The sequence below is a fragment of the Monodon monoceros genome, unplaced genomic scaffold (genome assembly GCF_005190385.1).
Source record: "Monodon monoceros isolate NGI ecotype Baffin Bay Population unplaced genomic scaffold, NGI_Narwhal_1 Super_Scaffold_8, whole genome shotgun sequence".
Classification (NCBI taxonomy): domain Eukaryota; kingdom Metazoa; phylum Chordata; class Mammalia; order Artiodactyla; family Monodontidae; genus Monodon; species Monodon monoceros.
This window is the reverse complement of record NW_021703785.1, coordinates 17,730,774-17,750,721: the sequence shown is the minus strand read 5'-3', so window position 1 is coordinate 17,750,721 and position 19,948 is coordinate 17,730,774. Positions and strand designations below refer to the sequence as shown.

The following is a 19,948-nucleotide window of genomic DNA, read 5'->3' as shown; positions in this document are numbered from 1 at the left end:
AAGCAGACATGGCTCTTGTCTTCAGAGAATGCACCCTTTAATCAGGGAGGCAGATATACAGACAGCAAAATATAATACCAGATAACCAGGGCTATAAAACAGATGGCAAGTGTGGCGTGAGAAACGGATAGACCAACAGAAGCATCACAGGCTGGTCAGGCAAGGAGTTAGGGAGGAGATGAGGATAAAGCTGGATTTTGAAGGATGGGTAGATGGTTGACAGGGAGAAGTGGGGAGGGAAGGCCATTCTGGGGAGAAGAAAAGGTGGCATCCTATGCAGTAAATATTGAGATTTCTTAGGCAATATGAGTGTGTGGTTTTGGCTGGGGTGTGAGGCTGGAGGGAAGGGGGACTGTCAGGGCAACTAAGGGGCAAAGAGTAGAGAGATGATGAGCCACGGTAAGACATTTTACCTGAATGCTTAGGATTTTAAAGGAGGAAAGTGTTATGGCTGTTTTCTGGAGCGAATTCTGGTAAGAACTTGGGGCATGCATTGAAGGGAAGATGGGAGGGCAGACCTAGTCAGAGAAATCATTTGTTAGACTGTTGTAATCCCAAATGAGAAATTATAAGTTCGCATGTGGCCCTGACATATAGGCTTTGAATAAATATTCTGGCAAAGCATGTTTTCCTCTTTAAAAAATATTTTTGGAGTGTTACTCTTAATAATGTTTGATTTCTGTATTCTTGAGATGTCTTAAGACCAAGATGAGCAAACAACATGTACGTAACACAGCTCCTCAAGGATAATTATCTGGAGGCTCTAACATCTTGAATTTATTTTTCTCCTAATTTTAACTGGAAATATTCTCATGACTGTAGAAAAATAAATGTATGGATAGAGTCACCCTTCCAGCAACTTAAATTTTGAATCATCCAAAGAATATAATGTTTTATTCGTTGTGACATTTCATGTACAACTGGAAAAGGAGGACCTGGTGCATTTTTATTTTTTTTAAAGTAGGCTGAGGATAAGCTGGGAACTGAGGTATGGATTCTTTTCTCATGATCAACATTCACTGGAGCTGTGGCAGCAGGTCAATGTTTTTAACCTCACTATGGCTTCTAGTTATTTGAGCCCTTCATTTCTTACCAATTCAACTATGATTATTATTTTTCTATATCCAGTATAGATCTCCTGGTCCTTCAACGCGACCACTTTTTTGCAACACTGGTCTTCATTCCTGTGACCTCAAAACTGCCACACACAGAATTATAGAGTTCCAAAGTACGTTCTCTGCTCGATTTCTATCCTCACAAATCAAACCTTATTTCAACATTCACGTGGACTTTCTTCCATTCTTTTAGTCTCAGGGAATTTGCTCCAAAGCTAACCACTCTGTTTTCCATAATCCTTCCCCTCTCTTCTTTTCATAACTTATGATCCATCAGTTATTCATTTGTTTTTCTTATCTTTGTATCAATTAAGAGAGACTAGGTTGTGATGTGGTAGCAAAACACCTCAACCTATCATTGGTTTAGAACCAAAAAAATTGTTTTGGTTCCCAACCAATGCCCATTTCAGACCAGCAGGGCTACTGCTCAAGCTGCGGTTCCTCTGGCTTTAAGCCTCAGAGTTACAGATCAGCTGCCATCTGAAACATTGCCTGCCATCAGGGGAGAGGGAAACAGAAGCTGGCAAAGCCACGTTGGTCCTTAAAGCTTAAGCCTGGAGGGAATAAACATCACTTCTGCGTACATGACTAGAACCCAGGGCAAGTCACAAAGACAAAGCTACCCTCAAAGGGTAGTTCACCTGATTGGGGAGGGGAAGACAATTAGAAGTTATCTTAAAACCTTTGCTTTACCTGTCAATTCTAGATTCCTAATGGTTTTCAAATCTATCATTTTCCTGACATTGACCGGAAGGTATTTTTCCCCATCCTCATACGTCTCCCTCTGGACTTGCTTATACTCCCCTAAGTGACCTCACTGCTTTTCTGTTTCCACAATACTGCGATGATGATATGTCACTTGCTTGCTGGAAAAATTAATGGCTCTCACCACCTGAATAAAACTGAAACATGTTATGATGATCAACAAGACCGATTATAATCTGGCCTCTTCCTGCCTTTGACTGTGATTCCCATAAGCACACTCCTTACTAGCTAACCTAACTGTATGAGTCTCTGGATACACAATGTTCCTCTTTACCTTTGTTTATCCTGGATTTTTGTTGTTGTTGCTTGCTTCTTGGTTTGTGTTTTTTTTTTTTTTTTAATTTGCATGGAACACTGATATGTTATCTTCTTATTTCCTGTTTCTTTCTCTGTCTTCAAATGTGACACTACTTATTAATACTGTATTATTATTGTGGATTTTTCCCGGAATGTGCATTCTTAGAAGGCGGGGACTGTTTTCTTTAGCTATGAATCTCTAGCGCCAACACAGAGCTTGGCACTCCATAGTGTTTAGTATTTTGTGACAAATAATTGTTAGCCGATGGTTTATGGAATGAGTGGAAATCTTCGAGGAGACTATCCTTTCAGAGACAACGCAGGCAAAGGCCTGGAAGTAAGTTTGGAGGACAGCACGCATCTCACTTTTGTGGAACCCGAAAGTGTGGTTTGGGTTGTTGCTGAAATTGAGATGAAGGGTACCTTATGTAGCTTTCTAAGAAGTTTGGATTTCATGCTGTAGAGAATAGAGAGCCCTTGATGACTTTAAGCAAGTACATGGCATAATCTGTGGACTACCAGATTTGAATTTCTATAGGTGGCTCTCATGGAGGATGGGAGGTGATGGTTAAAGGAACCGATGGGAGGTATGCTCTCCTGGTACAGTAATTCCAGAGAAAGGTGATCAAGGCTTGAGCTAAGGCAATGGCAATAGCATTGGGAAAGGGAACTGAAAGAACGATGTGAACTTTCCCCCTTATGATCGATTGGTTGTGAAGGGAGAAATGAAACAAAGGCACCATTTACCAAGAGTGAAGTAGGAGGTTTGGGGGCCAAAAATTATCTGTTCGGTTTTACATGATCAATTTGAAGGTCTCAACATTTGCAGCCATTTGTGCCAGGCCTCTTCATTTCTAAAAGGTTCTTTGATTCCAAACATGTGGTCATTTATAGTGAATAGAATTCAGGACAGGAGCCATATGTCTTCCTGTTCATTAAACCCCACCTCTGTAAGGAAGAACCAGTCAATTTCATCAATTATGTTTTCATAGCTGCAGCATGAGAATTGATGTTTGTTCATGCATTCCAGTTAGTGGAACACAGCCATCAAGGAGAGACTTATTTTCTAGAAGAGGAAATCGATAAAATATAGATAAGCATTTAATTGTGCTAGTGAGAAAATAAAGCATCATCTTTTTTTTTTTTTTTTTTTTGATTGAGCATGGGTTAGAGATTTGTGCTTCCTGCAACCATTTTATTATCACTTGTCCGGTCAAACTTTGGTAAAAATTTGATTAAATACTCACCAGCCACTTGCCATGGGAACTTCTGATCTTCTCTGTGGTTGCAGATCTTACATATTTGAAAGTTATATTTATCCTTCCAACAGAGTAGTGGTTATTTACAACTCCATCAGTTTCTACAGTTCTTTGAAAACCAATAAGAGAGAGAATTACAAGTTGAAATGGTTGAGCATTAGTGCTGTCAAAATTAGATTTAATTTTTAAAAATTGTTTATTCCAGCTATAATTTATAGACACCCCTGCTCTTTAATTTCATTTTTAAAGAAATCATTTTAAAGGTATCAATGGAGAATGCAGTTTCATAATTGCTATATTTAAATTACTCATCCCACGAATTTCTGACGTTTGCTTTTCTGCCAACGTTTCCATCTCCTCTCCCTGCCTTTTAGTCCAGAGGGGGCATTTCCTCTGGATCAGGCTAGTGGCTTTTCTTTTCTTTTCCCCCAAAACAACTGTTTATGTTTAAAAGTTCAGAGCTAAAGTCTTAAGGACTTGGTCTTTTGAAATGCTAAAACTCAAGTTCTTGAGACCTCAAAACCTTGGTTTTAAAACTCCAAAGTCTTGGATTTCTAAATTGAAAAACTGCTTTTTTGTTGAATTTTCCCTTTCCATAATTGATGGTGAAAGGGGAAATATTGGGTTGGCCAAAAAGTTCGTTCAGGTTTTACAGGAAAAATCCAAACGATCTTTTTGGCCAACCCAATAGTATGAGAGGGAAAAAAACTTAATAAATGTATTAAATATTACTCCCTCCAATAACTTTTATTTTCATGCTTCTGAAGTGTGTTACATACCTGGGTTCTCTCATATTTAGTAAAGACATATTAGTTGATGTTCTTAGACCCCAAAGAGAAGACCCACATGGGAAAATCACCGAAGTCTACTAAACTTTTAATCAGTGAGCAATCAGTCAGCTTGTTATAAGCCTCTGATATTTCTATATGGAAAAGAAATTAGTTAATATCACTGTGGTTTAGATGCCAGTAGCTAGTGAGGGCTTTTAGGGAAGCTGAAGTGGTGTTGTGTGTGTGTGTGTGTGTGTGTGTGTATGTATGTGTGTGTATGCATATACTATTCACAGCTTCTTGGGCCTGGAGTTATATAAAGTTCATACCCAGTGAAAACTTCTATGCAAAGAATAAATTTGAATACATTTTTAAAAAAATGTAGTTTTTGTCTTGTTAGAAAAGTATTGAAAATATATGAAAATAAGTAGAGAAAATTTTAAAAGTTACATTCTAAACATTATGCATAACAAATTATCCTATTTATATTGGCATTTATTATGGATTTTTGGGTTTAATTGTTTTCTTTGTTTTTTCCATTCAGAGAATTTATCAACAGCCTTCGACTGTACAGGACATTCTACGGAGGCCTGGCTGATCAACTTTGTGCTAATGAATTAGCGGCTGGTGATGGACTGCCATGCTGGAACGGAGAAGATATAGTAAAAAGGTATTTTATGTGTAGTGGTCTGTGAAAACATAATGGCCACTTTCATCATTGCCCTCTTTTCCTAGTTCTTGAATGCATTACTTCAGTTTTAACTTTGCCACACAGGTTAGAGGATACATTAATTCCTTCTCTTTAGTTTGTCAAAAATAAGTTTGATTCTTTTTGACATTTTAGAAATATGATAGCATTCTGTGGTGTTCTGAAAGTTCTCTCGTCTTTTCTATCTGTGGCTTACCCAACAATCCCACTTTTTCAGTGAAGTATTACTTAACTTCTAGCCAATCTGTCTTGTTTCTCAGATATCTTTTTTTTTTTAACTTTATGAGTATTAGAAAGGAAATTCGGTGAAATGTGAATACCTGTGCAAAGATTTGTTATGTGGATATATGTCACAGCAGCATTAATACGTTCATCCTACAATTGTCTCTGAGTGTATGAGTGTGTGTGAGAGAGGGAGAGAGGGAGAGGGAAACAGGGCTGGTACTTTTATGTATGTCTGTTTGAGGCATTGTTTATTTGTATGTTGTCAGTTGTTCTCAAGCTCAGGAGTGAAATTTTTCACCTTTTTTTTTTCTCACCATCTAGAATTTCTAGAGTTTATTTTCCTTCACTTCCTATAACTGGTTGTGCTCACAAGTAATTACCTGAGCTTGAAAAAGTCCTAGATTCTCCCTCTGTTACAATAGTGTTGGTCAGTACAATTGGCCGGGAATTAGTCCTTTGATTTTCCAATGCTGGTGATTTCCATAGATTGTAGACCTGTGCTGTGCTTGGATTAGGATGTTTTAGTGTATTTTATTTTGAGCAATCTGCTAAAAGGTAAGGTGATAAACTTTCTGATTTATAAACATACCTACTCTATAAAGATAGGTAGTTTAGTTACCACTAGAATGATGAGTTCATTTAAAGTGTCCTTTAGCAAATTCAATTTACTATGATAAACATATACTGTAATTAATATTAATATAAATTTATGTAGTAAAATCTGTTTATTTCTGTGTGATCGTATTCATTATAGTTAAAGGTTGCATTCCTGATATATTAAATGATTACTTGTAGTTTACATCCAAATATCTCATAGGGAATCTTTGATTTCACAGAAAATAGTTATTGAAGGCAGGAACTATACTTAAATTTAAATAAAAAATTTGGCTGACATGGCTAGTGTTCTTTTTCCATTATGCCCCTTGGATGCCGAAATGTATTCTTAGATATATTTGTCTTGCCTTTACTGAGAGCAGTCATAGCATGCATAGTATTTTGAATTCTTACAGTATTCATGTTAATAAGATTTCTGCCACTTAGACCTAGTAATTAAATTCTACTTTGACTTATACTTTCTCTTTTCACATTGTTCAAACTGGAATTGAACATTTTTGTGTATTAACAATTTTTCTACAAGGGCTAATGAGAATTTCATGATTAATGAACAATTTAGTATAGAATATAAATATATTTAATATATCACATTACATTATACATTTGATTCTAGAACTGCAGGAACCTTAGTTTTAATTTGTCCCATTCCTCTCTATTTGGTCTGAGGTTTGTATAATAGGAAATACTGTTGGAGAAATCAATGATTTGGGAAAACTTTTTAGAAGGAGAGTATTTTCAACTCAAAAATATATTTTCTTCTACATGATACATATTTTAAGACCTCATTCATGGTTTATGAATAAACAAAGTTCATCTTTAGCAAGAACCCTCCTTGGGAAGTGTCCACATTTCTGGTAAAGAAAGTGAGCAATTCTCATTATTCTCACTTGCTTCCAGCTGCTGTCTTCCCTTTTCTATACCACCCAGCCTCCTGTTTGTCAGCTGCTTCTAAGGGCCCTGTGTGACTTCACTCTCCTGTGAACACCTTCCGCTTTGCTTAATTTTTTCTCAAACAGCCCTTCTAGCTCATCACCTTAGCTGACATTTTCCCTTTTTTTGAGGGTGGTTTTTTTTCCTCCTCTTTTGTCCCTATCTCATGGGTCACCAACCTACTCCCTTGCTTCTCCTTCTCTGGGCCAGCAGATGAACCTCACACACTGGCTGCCTACCACCATCTCTAGGCTACTTCCCAAATGAACATTTTTAGCCCTAATTACTTTCTAGCACTCAGCTGAGGTTTCACAAGAATCACCTCATTGAACTTTCCCAAAACTTTATTCCCTAATGCTTCAGAGTAAGCTGATGGGGTATTTCTTTTCTGTTTGATCTTGAGAAAACTCTCATGTGTACTTTGACATCTTTTAAAATATAATTTAAATTGTAATTTCATTCATGGCTCAGCCAGTTCTTGAAATAAATTTAGAACAGGATTTTTTTTCAATGCAAAGTCAATGCTGAAATATAAATATCCATCATATCTAGTTAACTGATCATGGTATATTGGCAATGGAATATTATGTGGCAGTCAAAAATGATGCATATTTATATCTGCTAAAGTGGAATAATTTCAAGTAAAAATAGATACAGAAAGAGAACAAATGTACGGATATCAAGGGGGGTGGGATGAATTGGGAGATTGGGATTGACATATATACACTACTATGTATAAAATAGATAACTAATGAGAACCTACTGTATAGCACAAGGAACTCTACTCGGTGCTCTGTGGTGACCTAAATGGGAAGGAAATCCCAAAAAAGAGGGGATATATGTCTATGCATGGCTGATTCACTTTGCGGTATGGCAGAAACTGATACAGCAGTGTAAAGCAGCTATACTCCAATAAAAAAGTTAAAAGTTGGATATTAAATATTTTTTAGATGTTGGGGGTAGGAGTTTATTAATTTTATTTATTTATTTTTGCTGTGTTCGGTCTACGTTTCTGTGTGAGGGCTTTCTCTAATTGTGGCAAGCGGGGGCCACTCTTCATCATGGTGTGCGGGCCTCTCACTATTGCGGCCTCTCTTGTTGCGGAGCACAGGCTCCAGACGCGCAGGCTCAGTAGTTGTGGTTCACGGGCCTAGTTACTCCACGGCATATGGGATCCTCCCAGACCAGGGATCGAACCCATGTCACCTGCATTAGCAGGCAGATTCTCAACCACTGTGCCACAAGAGAAGCCCGGATATTAAATATTTTATCAACAGATTTGCATAAATAAAAGTACTGACATTCATTCCACATAGAATATTTCTGGACAGTTAACATGAAAACTGCTAATATATTTAAAATACTGGGGAGGCTTTATATTTCCATTATATTTATATTTAATGGAAACAGATGTTATAGTGATGTTAGAATTATGAGCCATTATTGCTTTTTTCATTTTATAATTCTTTTTTGAAATAAAAGCACTACTTTTACATTTCATTTCTAACCAAATTGGATTATTGTAGCAATTTTGTGATATAATTTTTTCAAAGCATTAATGGATATGTTTCAAAAATTCAGTAGTTCAGTAATCTGAGATGGCTTCGATGTAAAGGCAAGTTCTAATGAATGTTACAATCCTGAACTATTAGCTGCTTTTTCCTTGCGAATAAACAGTATAGCAGCGATCAGTGTGTGAAAATGCTAAGATCCCCATATAGAATATTCATTTCAGAGACCTGCAGTTGGTTGAGATAAATAATGCCTTCAAATTTTGAAGAAATGAATATCAAGTGAATTTGTACCACATGTGGGGATCATAGGGGTTTTTTCCTTTCTTGTGCTGGGTTATAATACTCATCAAGTTCATTCTAGAGAAATTACACCAAACACATCAATAGGATAAATTTGTGGCCAAGATTGAGCATATCATTCATTGTTAAGAATGGAGTGATTATTTTGGCAAGATTTCTCCTCCTGGAGGCATTTTTTAGGAGATGATTGGTCAGATTATTTATGTGCACAGACGTGCTGCCTCAAAGAACAGGAGAACCATACAAATTGTTTCAGAATTATGGCAGGCCTATAAATTGGGTCAAATCACCTTTGTGCTCATCAAAAGAGGTGGAATTCCTCTGTGGTTGTAAATGAAATATCTCAAATAGTTGTAGCATATTAATTCATGAAACAAAATCTATTTTAATTCAAATGATTTTAAAGAGTGCATGCATACCATATATACTATTACAACACCGAGGTCCACAGTTCAGATGATTTCTGATTAACGATGAAAATTTACTACTGAAATCCACATAGTCCCTTAACTCTTAAAGTCCCTCTTATCTACCCTTCCTGTCTCTTCATCGGGAAACAAAATTGTTCTCTGAAAGGCCTGCCAGTGCTTACTCTGTTCTCAGTTCCTTGTGATTGCAAATTGATTGTTTGATGGCTTGCACTTGTCTTTCTGAGTACAGAAGTTCAGGTGACAGCTACTTAATTACCAGGGCTTCCTTTTCCCTTTTGATTAATAGACAGATAATCCAGTAACTCTCCCTCCATCTCCAGGAATTTATAACTTCCGCAACAACCCTTAAACTAGCCAATAGCTGTTAAGTATCCCCGTAAAATTAATAATCCACGTGATTTCTACTTCATCTTACGTAGCTAATGTTCTTTAATGCTTCTTTCCTATCCCAGTGTTTTCTTTTTGAACTCTTACGATAAGGTGCCCCTTCTCAACATATTAGAATCAAAATTTTAAAAAATAGATAAAAATATAAAACCTTAAAAATCTGAGATTTTATACTTATCTATTATCAGTTTTCTTTCCACCCAGACAATGACAATGACATTTTTTCTGGCCATAACTTTTTTTTAACCTCTATTTTTTTTTCTCCTTTACCCATTATTTATCTGGAAAGACACTTCATCTTCAAATTTTCTTTTTCTTCCTGACCTTCCTACGTATATTTTTTTTAAACACCTGGCTTAGTTTTCAAATATCACGGACTCCATTTTAATCCCAGCCAGGTCTCAGGATTGCTCTGAATTTTATTACTGTAACAACTGCTTGTTTTTCCTATGTTGCTTATGCAAAGGCAGTATGTTCTTCATGACTTGAACACCAGTCTGTTTTCTATTTTTTTTTCCCCTCACAATTTCTACCTCTGCAATCAGGTTTATAATACTGAATTAAACCTTTGTAATAATCATCAATGTTATCATACCTATGGCCTGTCCTACTTGGTTCAGAATTGGAGGTCACTTAAAAGGGGTGACTACACGGCGTCCCCACTCCTACCCCATTGCAACAATGTGCCATGGACCTTGATATTTCCACTATTAATGGAATATTTTCAACTAAATCATTTTCTCCATACAACTGCGTATACAGTTTTGCCAAACTCCCACTTTTATCTTGGGTGCTAGTGGAATGAATTCCCTCTATTGTGTTTTATTGTAACCTCATGACACTTTGAATACTTTTTTGCATTTATATGTCATATATCTTCCTGTCTACTGAAATTTATTTTATAACACAGCTTCTGTATCTGAGAGGCTAAGAGCAATGTCCTTGAACACCTATCAATAATTTTTTAAAGATAACAGGACTCCGAGGAAAAGGAATTTTTATAAGTGTTAGTGAGAACTAAGTTATGGTGATTTGGGGATGTGGCTTGGTGATAACATTTTGGTGGGTAATATATGGTTCCAAAATGAAATTGAGTGTTGGAAAAATGAGAAGAAGAGAGATGAATCATGAAAGTTTCTACCTATGTCTGACTCTGGATACTGATTTTTTTTTTTTCTAACTTAAGCTTAAGATCAGGCCTGTCCCATTGTGTGTACTTCCATAGACATTTGGTGGAACCAGAGTCTAAAGAACTCTAAGAACCTCCTGTCTTAGAGACATATTAGGTCTGATTGTCTCTATCATAAATGAGGCATCTGGGTTGAGGGTGGGTAAAAGTGCCAAGGTCTGCCCCAGGTCAAAAGCTGAGTCTGCTATCTTCAGCATGGGAAGAACTGAAACATTTTTGCTCTTTTGTGGCAGAAATAAAAAGTGTGGTTTTAGATATATTATGAGACTGTCGAATTCCTCACGTTGTAGAATACACAGTCTAGGTCCAATGGGACAAGTATCAGTATGACTGATATATTAGGTTCTGAATGAGCATAAAATGTGTAGAGTTCTTGGCTGTGTACCATCTTTCTGCCTTACTGTAGTATACTTGCTTGGCAGATAATTTTTATTTAAAAGATAGTGTCTAAAATAGTTATCCCGTAGTTTGGTTCTGTAGAGAATAAAAGAAGGTAGCAAAGGGATGCACATTTTATCATCCTTTCTCCAAGTTCTGACATTCCTAACTAGTATTAAAGCCTAGGAAAATACCCATTCTTCTCAGGTCAATATACACATTTTCTTATTTTCTAAGAAATGCTCCATTAATTTGGCAATAATTGCATGGTGTGTCATCTTCTGAACCGAGACATTTCTTTTGAATCTTTCTTTACTGGCTTATTTGCTTCGTAGTCAGTCGTCTCCTGTTAAGCAGTACAATCATTACATTTAGGCAGCTGGACTCAAAGGTGAAAGTAGAAACTGTTTCGCTAAACCCACTCTGAAGGCTGCTTTTCCCTGTCTCTAGAATGAAATCACAGCCAATTCTCAGAATTTTTTTTGTCAAATGTCTGAAGGGTCTTTTATTGTCATTAGTTCCATAAACAGTCTAAATTCAGTAATCAAATTCAGCCCGAAGAAAGTCTAAATTCAGTAAGAAGGTCCAGGCTGACTTGATACGCAAAACTTCATTTAAAGCGGCCATTTCTCTGCATTGCCATGAGGTACTGCTCCAGTCTCAGGGGCACCTGTAGTGGGGGGTGAACAACTTCAGGTCCATGTACCAACCTTGACTTCTTGTCCTCCAGCCAATGTTTCTGACTCCTGCATGTTTGGAGCTGGCAGGACAATGGGGCAGCAGTGAGAGAGAAGGGGTGAGAGAAAGGAATATTCTTTATGGCTGATAATTTTGTATCTTTCATCGATGATTGTTAACTTGGTGGCTTTTAAGACTGATGTTCCAGGGCTTCTGTGTGCTCAAGACAATGCCTCTTCTAATCTTTTCCATCTGGCTTCCTTCTGCTGAGATCTTCTGGTTGGGTTCTTTTCTCCTGCATGGTCCACTCTAGACCACAGAAACTTTGCTTCTCTCTCCTGCTTTTGGTGGAAGAACAGCCTGTATTCAGTGGAGCTGCCTCTCTTTATTCTGCTGCAAGGCAGGCAACTTCTGCTACAGGCATGGGCCGCCACAGCAGTCCAAGTTTCTTCAAAGAAATTCTCTCCTTTGGCCTCTTCAACCTCAATCCTTCAATACAATTAAGATGGATGCCAAGATGAAGGACTCAAAACCAGTTTTCAGCCATCTGTTTTTTATGTCTAGCACCTCAGTTTGGAACACTCTCTATCGTCTTGTTCTCAGCTGAAATGGAAACAGAAAGGATGTAAAATACAACCTTTTACATGTATTTGGGACTGGTGGGAAGGAGACAGAAAACTAGATTCCGTGTTAAATACTGCAATTGACCTTGAATGGGATACAAAGGTAAGACTTTGTCCCCACCTCAGGGACTTAGATTCCAAACACAGTAGAGCACATGTTCACAATATGAACACAGTAAGACAGATACTGTGAAACGAGAGAGACACACAAAAAAATCCCACAGACTTTCAAATAAGGAGGAAATCTCGTTTGTTTAAGGAGATTTGAAAACTATTTAATAAAAGAGGTAATATATGATATGGGTCTCAATTCATTTCAAATAAATTCTCTGAAATATATATGGATGAGATGAGATAAGATGATGTCTGGAATTTGCTTTAAAATAATTCAGTGAACGGGGGGAAGAGGGTAATACTATATGTGAAACAAGGTTTTCTGTGTGTGGATAGTCATGGAAGGTATATTGTGGGTTCAGGGTGTTCTTTGTATTTTTGAAAATTTTATAATAAAACATAATAAAAAATAAGGCATAATAAAAATTATGTTAAGGGTCTATTCTGTCACATATGCTGTTCTGAATAATGAGGATACAGTGATGGACAAGACAGACATGAGCCATTTCTTACCAGATTCAGATAAAGAGGAGATGAACACTGTTCAAAGGATTACAAGTATGAATGGTTTACAAAATCTTTAAGGTTGGATGGAATTTTAATCGGCTGACCTGGAGGCAAGAAACAGAATGGGAGCAAATGCATTTTTGAATGAAGTGCTCCAAGTTTGGTGACCTCTTAAACAGCATTATTTCCATTTGTGTGTAACCTTTCAGATTTTCTCTTCTCCTTCTCAGCACTCTTTCTTTTGGGCTTCATGGGCATGTCCTGACTACATAGTATTAAACTTTTGCTTGTTCATTATAATGTAGCCACTTATTCAGAAAGCTGGTAAAAGCTCAGAGGTTAGGACCATAGTCTGAAGAGCCAGGCTACTAAGGTTCTTAGTAAAGATTAGCCACTGTAGCTCTGTGATTTCAGGCACGTTTATTAACTTCTAATTGCATCAGTTTTCTTATCTTTAAAATGTGGCTGAAAATAATACCTATCTCATATTTGAGAATTAAGTAAGTTATTAACATCAACAATTTAGAATACTGGCTATCACATAGTAAACATTCAAAAACGATTAAATCTTCTTATTGAGCAGTTTATAATCCTTTACTTCAGTAGGAATGAAACACTATTGTATTAAGCTTCTCTCTTCTTTGGAGGTTTTCTATCATGGATCAGAAAACTTCCATTTGGAAAACAGACATGTGAAGGTTGGTTTATGAGTCAGTAAAAATTAATATCGGGGATTTTGGATTGGAAGTAGGAGATAGTGCCTTATGAATAGTTGAAAGAATTATTTCATTGAGGATAGAAGTAGAGAAAATGTATCTTAATAGGCAGTTTATCAAATGCTCCAGTTTTTGGAGAATTTGGAGAGTTGTGGTCTGTCTTGTACCCATGCAATACATCAGTTTTCTCAAGGGAGAACTAAAAGTTAAGATACAAAGAAAAAACCTAAAGATAAATGAAAAATATTTTACTCCCAAGCAGTAGTTTGGGAACAGTCAATCACTATCTTAGAGTTGATCATAATGAACTACCCGTTGACTGGAAATAAATGTCTGAAGCCATGCTGACTATCAGTACGCCATACAACAGATTGTTTCGGTGACATGATAGTTTTAAGACTGCTACACTTAGAGTCATTTCTCTTCATCCACTGAGTTCCCGAAGGAAATACATATCATAAATAGAATCACTAAAGCAAAATGAGGTTGAACAGCAGCCATCATCGTGTGTCTAACTGCTCAGTTTCCTGCCAGACTGACAGGGTACAAGGAAGCTATTTTTAACTTGTTACTTGCTTCCATCAGAGATTGTGTGTAGAGAAAGACGAAAAAAAATAAGAGACAGCAAGATAAAAGTTCACTGAAGTGGAAACCTAAAGGACCTTTTCCCATCTGTTTGGCACAGAAGTTGTTATCTCTTTAGGGATACAGATTTCATCACAGTTCCATAGACTTGTGAGTGCAGGTTGTGTTATTGCAAAGCAGCAGCAGCCCTCAAGGGCTCCGGGAAGTTTATTCTTACCTTAGCCTGAGGAGTTCCTTACTTTTCCTTCATTTTCGTACTGAACTTAGAAGTGAAAGACTCTTCCCTTTTTAGTAAAACAGCTGTAAGTTTGCTTATCTATAAAGATGGTGCATATTTGCATTTCTTAGTCTGGTTCCTACACTTCCATATCAGAGGATATAAATTCATCAGTGAATGATTTATTATATTTTATTTTATTTTTTATTTATTTTTTTGCGGTACGCTGGCCTCTCACTGCTGTGGCCTCTCCCGTTGCGGAGCACAGGTTCCGGACGCACAGGCTCAGCGGCCGTGGCTCACGGGCCCAGCCGCTCTGCGATATGTGGGATCCTCCCAGACCGGGGCACGAACCCGTGTCCCCTGCATCGGCAGGCGGACTCTCATCCACTGCGCCACCAGGGAGGCCCTGATTTATTATATTTTAGAATAAAATGCCAGAAGAGATGAAAGAGAACAGTCACTGATTTACGATACTTTCTTCTTCAAATAGAGTCTAGTTTAGTCTCATTTATTTTATGAGAACAGCCCATTGGTTATCAGCACATTTTCTTGACCAACCATCAGGATGCTTATGTGCTGACGCATTCCTCAAAACAAATGAGTTCCCGAAATCGGATTTGAAATTACTTGCACATTAATGAATGTACCATTTGAAGGTTATTGACCTATATGTTTTGACTGGCATGATTACTATAATTATGTATTTCATTGTTCTGAAGATTTCATTTTCTCATGACTATACTGAAATGAGGGAATGTTTTAATTTTTTTTTCTCCTGGGAAAGAAATGAATGCAAATTATTTTTTTTGAGTATTTTTTTTGGCATAATCCACTTTCAAAGCTCTATCTTTAATCATTTTTATATGTAATGGAGCCACAAAGAGTCCAAGTTATAAATCTTTAGGGTATTGAATAAGAAACCCAAGAGTCTTAGAATCATGAAGGAAATGAGTCTCAAGTTTGGAAAGCAGCCTAAAAGCCAGTTCATCCGATACAGTACAGAACTCTGAACAATGGTTGTGAGAAGGGAAAAACCAGTAAGAAAATTTTGCTCTCTATACACTTTCAGGATAGTGCTTAAATGTTTCATAACATTTCTATATAAAGAATGGTATTTTCATTTTAAGAAATGCCATTTAATTCTTGAGTTCCCTCTATCAGCCTCAGCCAGCTTGTACCTAAATTGGTACAAAGCTGCTCATTTCTTTTGCCTCATTCTATGCAGTTCTGACAGCAAGAGAGCCCTCCTAATAAAGTGAAGACTCTTTGCTAGCCAGGAAGGTATTAATATATGATGTGTGATGATATAAACATTTTCGTATACATTTTACATTAAATATGAAATGACAATTATGCATATGGATGAAACAGTGGTCCTTTTTTAGATTATTCTAAACAGGACCTGGGCATTTTTAGGGATATTGAATCAGTAAATCAACATTTTAGAGTAATATATTTAAATTATTTTGTATCAAACAAAATGAATGTCTTCTTTACGGAGTATTTAAGTAGCATTGCAAAGTAGTAAAAAATGTATGGCACTGTTGGTTTGGAATTGAGTCTTTGCCATCTAATTTGAAGTCATGCTTCTCAATTTTCCATATATGTTTCTTCAGAGGTAAGTGGTGATACTCTGTGGGGTCGAAAGAGGCACGGTATAAACATAAAACCTGCAGTGAGAGGGCTTCCTATGTGATAAATATATGGTAATGTATTTGATGTGTTAGGGTTTCCAGAGAAACAGAACCAATAGTATGTATCTACCTGTCATCGTCTGTCTTCTACATGTAGAAGGAGGTTTTCAGGAATTGGCTCATGGGTTTGTCGGGGCTGGCAAACCTGAGATCTGCAGGGCAGCTGGCAGGCTGGAAATTCTGTTGAAAGTCAACAGTCTTCAACAGTTACAGTCTTGAATCCAAAGACAATCTGGGGGTTGAATTTCTTCTTTGTTTGGGAACGTCTGCCTTTTCTCTTATGACCTTCAACTTGATTGGATGAGGCCTACCCACATCATGTAGGTAGTCTGCTTCACTCAGAATCTACTGTTTTGTTTGTTTGTTTGTTTTTTGCAGTACGCGGCCTCTCCCTGTTGTGGCCTCTCCCGTTGCGGAGCACAGGCTCCGGACGCGCAGGCTCAGCGGCCATGGCTCATGGGCTTAGCCGCTCCGCGGCATGTGGGATCTTCCCGGACCGGGGCACGAACCCGTGTCCCCTGCATCGGCAGGCGGACTCTCAACCACTGCGCCACCAGGGAAGCCCTGTTTGTTTGTTTTTTTAATTGGAATATAGTTGATGTTCAATGTTGGTGTTAGTTTCTGCTGTACAGCAAAGTGAATCAGTTATACATATACATAAATCCACTCTTTTTTAGATACTTTTCCCATATAGGTCATTACAGAGTATTGAGTAGAGTGCCCTGTGCTATACACCAGGTTCTTATTAGTTATCTATTCTGTATATAGTAGTGTGTATTGTCATACTAAGTGAAGTAAATAAGCCAGACAAATATCATATGATATCACTTGTATGTGGAATCTGAAAAAACGGTACAAATGAACTTACAACACAGAAACAGAGTCACAGATAGAAAACAAACTTATGGTTACCAGGAGGAAAGGAGGGGTAGGGGGAGAGATAAACTGGGAGATTGGGATTGACATAAACAGAATCTACTGTTCTAAATGTTAATCACGTCTAAAAAATACCTTCACAGCAATATCTACACGAGTCTTTGGCAAAACTATTGGGTGTCATGGCCTAGCCATGCTGGCACGTAAAATTAAGCATCACAGGTAGTGTTCTAGGTGATGACTGAGATGGCAAGTTGGTGCTCTCCTGGAGCTGTTCTAAAGATGGTGTGTTTTGGATTAAGTCTCCAGGGAAAACCTCTCTGGAGAAGTCACATTTAAGCTGAAAATGTGGGAAGATCTGATTTTTCCAAGTAGAGAGAACATCATGCCTCATGTGTCTGAGGAACAGAAGGGAAATCAGCATGGGTGCAGCGTAGTGAGGCAAGTTAATGCAAGAGGATTGTCTGGAATGAGATTGTAGATGGGCAAGTGTCAGATTGCATGGGCCAGAGAAGAAGTTTGGATTTTATTCTAGGTGCATGGAGAAGTCACTGGAAGCATCGAGCCAGGACTGATACAATCTGGATGCTTCTTGGAGAGTAATTTTGAATTTAAAGTTGGAGAGAAACCAAAGAGAAACTTAACCATTCTGTACTGGCTGATGTGTGTGTTATGAGAGAGAGAGAATGAAAAAGAGAAAGAAACTGATCATGTGCCTCTAAAGAATAAAACATTATAATTCACAGTTAATGAAAATCTGTCACACTTGTTTTATCTGGGAGATTTGTCTTCTTTGCAGAGCAATACATACTGTAAGCAAACTACAAGTATGTAACCACACTGAGGATAAAACATGCACAATCTATATCACAGAGGGACTTATCCCCGCTGAATATCGTTCTTCCTCATGAGTTAAAAAAACACTGAACATCTAATAGAAAATTGCATCAATAAACAGTTCACAGAAATTTATCAGAGGTTTTTAAACATATGAAAAGAATAACCTCAACCATACAAGTTAAAGAATTTCCAACACAAATTAATTTAAACTAAATTAAATTAAAAAACAAATTATTTTTCTCAGTTATTATAGTGACAAAGATCATTAAATTTTATAATTCACAGCATTAACCAAAATGTGAAGAAAAAGGTATTTAAATACCTCAATAGAAGGAGCAATTATTTCTGTCTTCTGTGTCTTTGAAGGACAATTGGACAACACATATCAATATTTCAAATGCATGTGACCTATGGAGCAGCTGTTTCACATGTAGGAATTTATCTTCAGACATACCAACATATATAAACAATAGAGATTGTATTGTACATAGCTTATGGTTGTGTAAGGGAAACCAAAATGCCCATTAATAGGAAAATAATGAATTGTTATGGTATATTAAAAATGGAATATAGCTTTTCAATTTTTAAGAAAGACGTGGTTGTACATGTAGTTATATGGACATACCTGCAGAAGAGAACTGGAGGACGTGTATAGGAAGGAAAAAATGATTGCTTATCATTCTGTGTGCTTTTATAATTTACCGTGTGCTTTCAGTCCTTTTCCCCCCCAAAATGAAAATAAATTTATTCATATAAATATTCAAGGAAAATTTTCATATATTTTTCTGACATATAAAAAGATACCTTGCTGAGGAACAATATCTTGGAACACCCATACATTTCAAATAAAATACAAGTGAATCATCAAATAAAATAAAAGCGAATAAAGGTTTCTTAAATAGTCTTGCAGTGTAAGGTTTAGAATTATTTGAGAATGGAATTTTATGAAACAGAAAATGGTAACTGCTGCACTGAACGCCAGACTGGTGGTTTGGAGACCATAGAGTGGTAGGGAGCTGATTAGAACATCCTGAACACTGCTCTCCCAACTGAGTAGAGCCCAAACCCAGCCTGGCTCTCACTCTGCACCCTGGATGACGAGGTGTGGTATAGACTGAAGGCTTGTGTCCACCCACACCCCCCAAATTCGTATATTGGAACCTAACCTCCAGTGTGATGATATTAGGAGGTGGGGCCTCTGGGAGGTGATAAGGTCATGAGGCGGAGCCCTAATGAATGGAATTAGTGCCCTTGTAAAAGAGACCCCACAGAGCTCACTCACTCCTTCCCCCATGTGAGGACCCAGGGAAAAGACAGCCATTTATAAACGAGGACTGAGACCCTCACTACTGTACCTTGATCTTGGACTAGCCAGCCTCCAGAACTGTGGGGAATAAGTGTTGGTTGTTTGTAAACCACCAGTTCATGGTGTTTCTGTTACAGTGGCCCAAGTGGACTGAGTAGGGTGGATTGGGATAAGGAGAGAACTTGGTCACTGGTAGTGAAGGTTTTTCTTGCCTGTTTATCTTACTACAGTTCCTGTACATCCATATCAGAGCAAATAAGTTTATCAGGGGGTGATTTCTTATATTTTGAAATAAAATACAAGAGAGATATGTCATAATCATACTGGAAATTCATGTATGGAGAGCATGTGAGTGGTATAAAAAGTTAATTCCAGATATTAATATAGTCATAACTTTTAATCTGTTTCTTTATATTAAAACCATACATTCAGGTATGCTATCATCCAATACATAGTTGATTATACATTTGCTTTTATTTTTCTGAAATTTATATATTGGTTTGCCTTATTTTTATTTTCTTCTAAGCACTCTACTTTTCACTTAAAATATATGTATTTTGAATTTCATCTAATTAATTAGTCAGGAAGAAAGTTTTTTTTTTTTCATGACACCTAACCTATTAGTGAGGAAGAAAGATGTTTATTTAAGAGAAATACTAATTATATTACATAAAGATGTCACCTTTAAGGTGTAGGGATACATAGTTAAGGAGAAATGCAGTGTGATGTTCCCTGAAAATACATGAAAGAACTTATGCCATTGAGATATATATTTTTTATGTTCCAAACTTTTAGTACAGTCACTGTTCCCAAAGTGTGGTTCCCAAATTTTCAGGCCTCCACCCCAGGCCTCTACTGAACGAGAAACCCTGGGGCTGGGGCCCCAGAATCTATGCTCTCCCAAT

The 19,948-nt window shown here is 37.2% G+C and overlaps 1 protein-coding gene across 1 annotated transcript in view; it reads left to right on the top strand.

Annotated features, from left to right (window-relative positions):
* Positions 1 to 19,948, top strand: part of GPC5 (glypican 5) — a 1,347,921-nt gene that overhangs the window by 290,093 nt on the left and 1,037,880 nt on the right. Inside the window, exon 5 of the mRNA XM_029210190.1 lies at positions 4,751 to 4,876. Coding sequence (XP_029066023.1) covers positions 4,751 to 4,876 — 126 coding nt within the window. The remainder of the gene's footprint in view (positions 1 to 4,750; positions 4,877 to 19,948) is intronic.